This window comes from Alosa alosa, chromosome 14, assembly GCF_017589495.1.
Source record: "Alosa alosa isolate M-15738 ecotype Scorff River chromosome 14, AALO_Geno_1.1, whole genome shotgun sequence".
Lineage (NCBI taxonomy): Eukaryota > Metazoa > Chordata > Actinopteri > Clupeiformes > Clupeidae > Alosa > Alosa alosa.
This window is the reverse complement of record NC_063202.1, coordinates 29736910-29745725: the sequence shown is the minus strand read 5'-3', so window position 1 is coordinate 29745725 and position 8816 is coordinate 29736910. Positions and strand designations below refer to the sequence as shown.

The window sequence follows — 8816 nt, the reverse complement described above, 5'->3', positions numbered from 1 at the left end:
TTTCCAATCATGTGTCTATGTTAGCCTGCCACAGGTTAAAAACGCACACAGTCCAACTGAGCCCCCTGTGTGGTTAAGACAATACTGATTTACTGCAGACAGTGATGACTTGCACACCTCCATTTAAATGCACTTGAGAATTTCACTTTGAATAGATTTACAAATGCATATATTAGAACTGTGAGGGTTTGTGTTCACTTTCAAGAAGAATTTGACTTCACTTTCACTTAATTTTCCAGTGCTGCTCTTTTGTAAATGTTAGTGAAGAGGGAAGGGAAAACAACAAGCCTGTGCTATCTTGTTGGAGCTGTGGAAGTGTTGCTAGGACTCTTTGTTCTTGTTTTAGTGTCATCATCTTTAATTACTGAGTTCCAAACCGCTGTGGTGTTGGCGTTTGAAAATGATTGTTCTCTGGATGCATCAATAATTAAACTAAATACTAAACAACGCCTTTGCGCTGCAAACCGCACAAGGCCACTAGAAACAAAAGGCGTGTTTTGCCATCTAGATGTGTTTTTTCCATGTCAGTGTCAGTCAGGTTTTCGATGCCCGCACACAAATAACCACACAGAACCAAGCAGGCACAAATTAATATGTGTAACATCGTTAAGTGAGGAGCACGGAAACATCCTGAGGACTTGATGGATCACTCATGTTGAGAGAATTGCAGCTTAAGCGTTGGTAAAATATACTGTCTCCCCACCACTCGCACAAGTAGAAAAATATGCATGAAAAATGATGAATCGGATTGCGCTTGAGAAGCCCCACAAACCATGTTCAGATGAAGCGAATCAAAATAAAGTTTAATGGTTTGTGTGGTGGCTTTGGAATGGCTGCCGCAGCTTCGGGTTACATGCAGTCTTAACTGTGTTAAGGTTCCTTAAGTGCTCCAAGCATTATTAGGCCATAAAAACGGCACAAGTTCAGATGTTTTGGCTTTTTGTTTTCCTTCACGGGCCTGGCCACTGGTGATCTCAGATCCATTGTGCATTGAGAATTGACTGTGGGGAATGAATATTTGAACAGGATATTTAAGGGGCTGTTGTTGCGCTCGTCGATACATCAATAGCCCACCTCATAGAGACTGGCATGTGGAAGCGTTTTCAAAAGAACATTTAGGTACGTTTGCTGTAAAATAGCTGACTTGTGTAATAACTGATAAGGCTTATTGACTGTAGCCTGGGTTTACTGTTGTCAAATCAATGTTGGTGCATGCTAGCCGCACTACTTCTAAACAAACTTAACAGGCAAAGGGAGCTCTTGGGGGGCACAGGGGGGAAATAAAAGGGATTGATGCCCATTTTATTATCTGGGTTTCAGCATCTTGCCTGTGTTACTTACAGATGGCGTTATCGGAGATCCATTGTTTGGAGTTCACTGCTTTTAGATGGCCAGATATATTGAACAGGGAGCTCTTAAGATGGTTACAGGGGAATTTTTACATTTGACTGAGCAAAATGAAATGAATTGTGGTCTCAGTTTAAAATATTTATACTTTTTTCATCCTGCAATGCTGCATTACCCATGATGTAGAATGTATCTTTTCACTGGTCAGCATCCCAATAGCATGAAGCCCAAGACCACAGTAATGCATATGGAGCATTCTAGAGGTTTCTGGAGGGAGAATGAGAGAGAGAGCAGGAGGGAGAGAGAGAAGAAGAAAGAGAGAGAGAGATACAGACAGAAAGAGAAATGAGAGGTAGCTCTCTCTGTTCAAACAAGCACATGGACAGATCTCTTTTTTTTCCTGTCTGCATACTTCTGACCGCTTTGGAAAATGTGTGTATGTCTCTACCACATGTGTGTGGTTTTGTGCTGTTTTATGCCCATATTAAACAGAGGAAGCCATAAAGATATTTATGTCATGGACTTGCATAAAGGAAGAATTATATCTTTAGAGCTAGGGTTTATATTTATAAGTAAATCCACAACAACAACAGCAATAATAATAATAATTATAATAATAATAAAAATAATAATAATAATAATAATATTAATAATTACAAATAACACATAACATCAGTTGTTATTTTTAGATAGTGCCTTTGCATCTTCTAAAGGGAGATTTTAGAACAGCGCATTTTTTTTATTTCTGTTTTCAAAGTTGCAATCAGAGAGCGAGATGGTGAAAGTGTGCTGCCGGTAATGAAGCCGCACACCGAGCACACACACAGCAGTTCCCGCCCCCTTTTGTCTCCTAACCTTGTAAATGCATGTCAGCGAATGTAATTGTTGTAAGCTCCTATAGAAAAAAAACGCTGCCGCCCCTTTAAGTGCTTCCACCAATTCTGATGGAGTGGTGATTTACATATCCCGTCCTCTCCTCCCCCTTCAGGAGAACTGAGTGAGGATGTGGAGGCTGCCAGTGAGATCACTACAGAGCAGGAGGACCAAACCAAAGACAGAGAGAGTGGGGGGGAGAAGGAGCTCACCAAAGGGACAGGTAAGGCCTCTCTCTTTACACCTCTCTTTAAAGAGGGTGGGGGGGGGGCAAGGGAGGGCATGGGGGTCGGGGGCTGGCAAGGGGTGGGGATAGAATTTATTTAGGAGTGGTTATTTTAAACAGCAGGACAATATTCCAGAAAAGGATGTGCTTTGTTTTCATCTAACTGGACATTTTTTTTTTACACAGTCTTCAGAGCCCTTTACGTGAAACGTCTCTGATGTGAAATTTCCATGGATCAAAAACAATTTGGTTGCTTTCCCCCCTCTCTTAGCTCGGCAATCCGACTCATTAAATTTACTCTGACAAAGTAGGCCAAATTGCCTGATTTAGCTAATGTGGCCAAGTGACCAAAAGGGGAAAAAAACAGAAGTTTTTTTGTCCTCCACTGGCTTCTGTGAACCCAGACGGGGGCTCATGGGTAGTATAATTAGGGCCTGGTTTGGCATGCATGTGACCAGGCTGTGTGGATGCTGCTGTTGTGACTGCAGCAGACAGACAGAGGCGAACACCTCTGAAGAATGCTATCAGAGAGGGGGGGTGTTGTCAGCAGTAGGAGCTGGGAGGCAGCAGGTGCAGGTGTTGGGTTGCAGGGGCCAAGGGGGTGAGGGGGTGGGGAGGTGTGGCCTGGCCTGGCCTGGTCAGGGAGGACTAAGTAAGTGTGTGTGTGTGTGTGTGTGTGTGTGTGTGTGCACGTGTGTGCGCGCGCGCGTGCGCATGTGTATTGTGTAGGCTGTGCTGTGCTGGTGTAGTGGTGTGGGCAGTGGCACTCACTCTAAACCAGGCCTGCGTGGGAATCCCCGGCCTGTGTAGGAGTGAGAGGTGCTCAGCACAGCAGAGAGGGAGAGAGAGAGAGGAAGAGAGAGAGGGAGAGAGAGAGAGAGAGAGCTGCCTCTGGTGCTAATGGAAGAGTGGAGTAGCTTACATGAAGCTCTCAGAGAACTTGTGGCTACTTACTGAGCTGCCTGCTACCCCCTATGGAATAACAATGAAGAAACCAAAAGACATGCAGCATATTGGTTTAATAATTGTGTTATTCAGTGTGTAACACTGTGTGTTAAATATGGGAGTATATGCAGCTGTTGTTGTGATGGTGATGGTAGTATTGTCCATAGCAGTGGGTTGGCTTCATGTTAGAAGTTATAAAAATGAGTACACATTGCTAGGGGCAGGGGGTATAGACAGTCGAGGGGGGTTGTGGGGAAGTCCTGGGGGGATAAAAGACACCCCCCACCCCCTGCACTCCCTACTGATGCCCCCCTCCTCCAGCATTTCTTGTGTGTGTGTGTGTGTGTGTGTGTGTGCGTGCAGCCCGGTGCTCAGCCTCAGCCAGCCCAGCAGGCTAGCCTCTCCTGCCTGCAGCAGCCGCGGCTCCACACCCTCAGCACGCATCTACACAACCCCCTCTGATCTGCCCAGCGGCAAACTCTCGAAAGCAGCTCTCTCCCTCTCTCTCTCTCTCTCTCCCTCTCATGCAAGGCTGTATGTGTGTGTGTGTGTGTGTGCAGCAGGGAGAATGCTAGTGGGGTTTTCCAAAGGTGTAGTCTTTGTGTTGTTGGGAGAGATGCACTGAGATTGTGTAGAATGCAAGAGTGAGAAATATATATGCTGCCACTGACATTCCTTTCCACTTAAAAAGTCCCCAAAACAATTCATAACTTTTTCACATAGCTTTGCACATTTTTTTCAATTCTGAAAGCGCAGCATGAAAAAAAGTTCATTGGCATATTTGAAACCAATTTTTTATGAAAAGAGAAAAAAATGTCTTTGATATCTGAACTTTTAGTTGAAATGAAGTAGAGTTGTTTGTGTTCTTTGAAAGAGTGGCAGTCCTCTTTGATGGGAGAGGTAATGATATGCATGCCCGGCTGAAAATGGCTAAAAGTATATTTTAACACATCAAAATAAAGCACTTTAAAAAGCATTAAAATGAGCTGAGTGATTAATAATTCACTCGTACCTGTGGTGCACAGGAAGACGACTCCTCACATTAGGATTCCTCTTCCTCTCCTGGCCCCCACCCCCCTCCTTTTTTCTTTCTTTTTTTTTTTTTTTGAGAGGCATGAAATTTCATACACGAATATTCAATTCCTTTTCCTCCCCTCTGTCAGTCGCTAATCACCAAATAAGTGTGTTTCTGTGTTTTCACAAAGGGAAAAGATGTGCTTGCCTATGAAAAATTTACAGGCTCCCAGCAGCTTATTAGAAACGCTTAGTTAAAAATAGCATGTGCATTAGGGAGCCAGGTCTGGGGTGCTGTTTGATGTCTGCCGGGAAAAAAAGAGAGAAGGAGAGGTGGGTTGGTGGTGGAGGGTGGTGTTTGGGGAGGGTTAAGGTGGTGAAGTAGGGTGGACTGGATGGAGGGGCGGTGGTGCAGTTTGAACCTGGATGGCTGCGTTGGCATCTAACAGGAGTGTGTAACAACGAGAGTCTCTTTTTTCCCCCTCTCTGGAACTCAACTGAGCACTGATCAGCAGTGCGCTTCCTGTGGACTGGCTGCTTCTTAACCTTGGCTAAAATGAGCATTAGAGAGAGAGAGAGAGAGAGAGAGAGAGAGAGAGAGAGGGAGGGTGAGGGATGCTGCTGGTAAACAGAGGCACGCTTGTTTTGGCTGGGGACTCTCTGAGAGGGTGTGTGCCGGCAGACGGTCTGTCAGAGTGTGTGTGAGTGTGTTTTGAACTCTGTGTTAGTATGTGTGTGAAAGTGTGTGTCTGTGTGTGTGTGTGTGTGTGTGTGTGTGTGTGTGTGTGTGTGTGTGTGTGTGTGTGTGTGTGTGTGTTGCTGGTTGTATTGACATACTGGAGCTAACCTGTTATTTAAAGGCATATCTAAAGGGATTTGAGTCGCGGCGTCTGAAGCCGCGCTGTTATTAAGGTCCGTCATTAGTGGTATTGAAGTTTCTTCTCTCCTCCTTGTCACGCCGCCGTTGGAACTCGCTTGTTGAGACGTTTGGTTCTTTATAAATGACAGTCACTGTCAGGTAGAGCGCATTAGCCCGCCGCATGGAAGAAAGCAAGTCCTCCTATTTAAAGCTACTGTCAATCTCATCCCTCCCTTTTCATGTGCTTCTCTGCCGAGCCTGGCGTTTCGTTACAGGCATTTAGAGAGACACACGGCAGCCATGTTAATGCGTATGTGCTGGGCATGTCATGTGATGAAGGGCCCTGCTGCCACCATGGGGGTGGCGGCTCTGTGTTTTGTTTTCTCCGTGACATGCTATAGTCAGACGCGCGGAGCTATATGATGCACATACATGTAAACACCTCCGCCCACACGCGTGTGTGCACGTACACAAAGACCCATGCTGCGAGATGGGGGGAAAGAGATAGAGTGACAGAGAGAGACAGACAGACAGACAGAGAAAGCGAGAAGATATGAGGCCTTTGTAATTATCTGCTAAGGGGACAGGAAAAAAGCAGGCGAACGAGAGGAAGAGTGTGATATGACACACTTCCATGAGACGAGGCTGTACACAGTGAAATCATTACTTATTTAGACAATAAAATTATGTTGGCAGACGCTGCAATTTAGCCACCCTTCCAAATAAGCATTGCAAGCCTTGTTTCTAATGTCAAGCATAAAATATTCATAAAAGGTTAGCCTGGAGCCCTTTCTCCCCCGCACCCTGCGCCTGCTACACCTAGCTGAGGCAGCATTAGCCAAATAAGACGGCCCGCTTAGGACAGCCAGAGCTACCTTTATTAAAGCAGAGGGGAGACTTAATGGAGCTGCCCAGCACAGGAGAGCAGGGGCACAGAGAAGAGAACAGGAGGAGGAGAGAGGGAGGAAGAGAGATAAGGAGGTGAATCAGACAAAGAGAGAGAAAGAGAGGGACACTCAGAGAGAGAGAGAGAGAGAGAGAGAGAGAGAGAGGAGAGGGGGAAAGGGAGAGAGAAAGGGATTGTTAATACACTTAAGGGCTTGGAGGAACGACCACAATATGATTTGACATATTTAACATAAATGTATAGGGAGGGCTGCTATTGAGGTGGTCTGTATGGGGGTTGCAGTCCTCAGCAATTGAGGGTTATGAATAATTCCTCTCATCTCCCCACACCCACCCTTTCTCCTGACTTTCACATCACGGGAGCCAGTGTGAGGGAGGGAGAAATGATATTACAGCACAGGTCAGCCGCATTCTGACTCTGCCAGAGTACCCTGCCAAATTGGTCCCATCTCTTCTCCCTTATATATTTACTTAAACGTATGAGTCCCAGTGATTGGATGAGTAGGGGAAGGAATTGCTTGTGCATGTATGTGTTTGCGTGTGTGTCTGTGTGTGTGTGTGTGTGCTCATGTGTGTTCATGTGTGTGTGTCCACACATGTATATCTGCATGTGTTTGGGTGTTTGTGTGTTTGTGTTGGTGAATGGCGAAGAGATCTGGCTTGCTCTCACATGCTCTTATTGCAGTGTACATCAACACCCCCTGGATGCAAAGGCCTGATACTGCAGTCCAGGCTTCATATTGAAGGCATGTGTTTTTATATTTGTATTGTCCATCTGCCGTTTCACTCGAGACAATTTCATGGATCTGGAAGGTTTTAGGTGCACGGTCACTTATTGTGCCAAAACCGTTTGTTAGTTAGTAGTCACATATGTCAGTTTTCTGGGTTAGCTCCAGCAGTAATAACTACCAGATCAGAAGTATATTTTGTACTTCATTTTCTGATTTTCTGGGTAATGGATATTTTGTGGTATTGCAATTAAAACAGAAAAGAGCAGAATCATCCCAGCACACACATTACAGATCTGCGGGCTCTATTTACATCCAACCCCGCTGCTTGAGACGCGGGCATCTTTGCATATTCATAGCATGTCCTTTGAATGGTTGTCATCCTTTAAATTAAAAATTCTTTTTTTGTCTTTGAGGATAATAGCTCATAAATTGTCCTTGTTTGCGAGTCAACTCCCTGAAAGAGCACTGTTTATGAGTTCTTACTGGCCATATTCTATTGAGCTGGCAGTCCAGGGTGTGTGTGTGTTTGTGTGTGTGTGTGCGTGTGTGTGTGTGTATGTAGGGGGGGATGCCCTCTGAAGGTGATCGAGGTTGCTGCCTCTCTCACTGGCGTGATTAATAATGTGTCCACTAATTAATATCTCCTTTTAATTTCTTCATTTTAAATTTGTCTTTGTTGCAGTCATGCCTGTAGGCCTCTCTCTCTCCCTCCTGCCACATACACCAGGCAGGCAGGCAGGCAGGCGGCCACAGTCACATGGTGGAGGTGGATTTTCATTTAATAAATGGTTATACACCAAGGATACCCAGATATGATGAGCTGCGGGTTTGGCACAAGGCTTTGGTTGTAATTTTCTTTATTTGAAATTAATTGATGCAGAGTAATTACCTGAGAAATATGAGGTGAAATGGAATATAGCCCACTGTCGCTCAGGGCTCCAACATGGCCTGTAGATTAAAAAGACGGCTGCAAAAAAAAAAATGAGGAGGAGGAGAAGGAGGGGTGGAGAGAAAGATAATATTCAGTTATTGTTAGCAAACGGATTAAAAGTGAATGACTTTTTAGCACTGGGGAGTTGAACCTGCTTTTCCATATTAATGGTTAAATTGCTGAGGGACTGGGGGCAGGTTCTCACCCGTGTGTCAGGAGGGGAGTGAGAGATGGTGTCACGTCACGACGCCCTCAAATGGCGAATGGAATTTGAAGGAGGGAAAGGTGATGATGAGTTTGGATATTGGAGTGAGGTGGACATGCCGGGGTCTGTGTTTACCAGGAAAGGATGCGTCCAGCAGGCCTTCGGCAGATTGGCCATTTCACAGCTGGAGGCTGCAGCATTCTTAGGCCAGCGGGGGTGTTTTGGACTCTCTGTAAGACATCTCAGGATGATGCCTGCGTGCTGCTGACCAGCTGGTTGAACGTTGTTTTTTTCCCCAAGGTCCTTTGGGGCGATGCCTCTGGAGTGGCCGAAGCATAGAGCAAGCCCTCACCTCTGATACCAGGGGAAATCTTTTTTTTCTTATACTTTGGCCCCATCTTTTCCCCCCTCATGTTCCTTCCCTCTCTGCCTTCTACCTTCATCAGCACACAGTGTCTGGGTAGCGGGCCTGCTCTCAGAATATCCCTTCCCAAGGACAGCGGCGGTAATGACACGATGGCAGCTGGGATTGCATTCCTGGAAGATCTCAGTGTTGGAGGAGCTGTTGTGTTAACACCAGGGCCGGCTTGCGTCGCTTAGTCATTCCAGCTGCCTTCCTTTTTTTGCCGCCCAGCCCTCCTTGCTCCTGACACCCCCTCCGTAAGCCCAACAAGCCCCCCTGATTGCTCCAGAGACCCGCAGCCCTGCGCTGACAACCCCAGAGCAGGCAGAGTAGTGCAGCCGGCCCGGCCTGCTGGAGGTGAGAGAAGGTGCCAAAG

The 8816-nt window shown here is 46.0% G+C and overlaps 1 protein-coding gene across 1 annotated transcript in view; it reads left to right on the top strand.

Annotated features, from left to right (window-relative positions):
- Window positions 1-8816, top strand: part of zfhx3b (zinc finger homeobox 3b) — a 260599-nt gene that overhangs the window by 227793 nt on the left and 23990 nt on the right. The window contains 1 exon segment of the mRNA XM_048263350.1: window positions 2336-2443. Coding sequence (XP_048119307.1) covers window positions 2336-2443 — 108 coding nt within the window.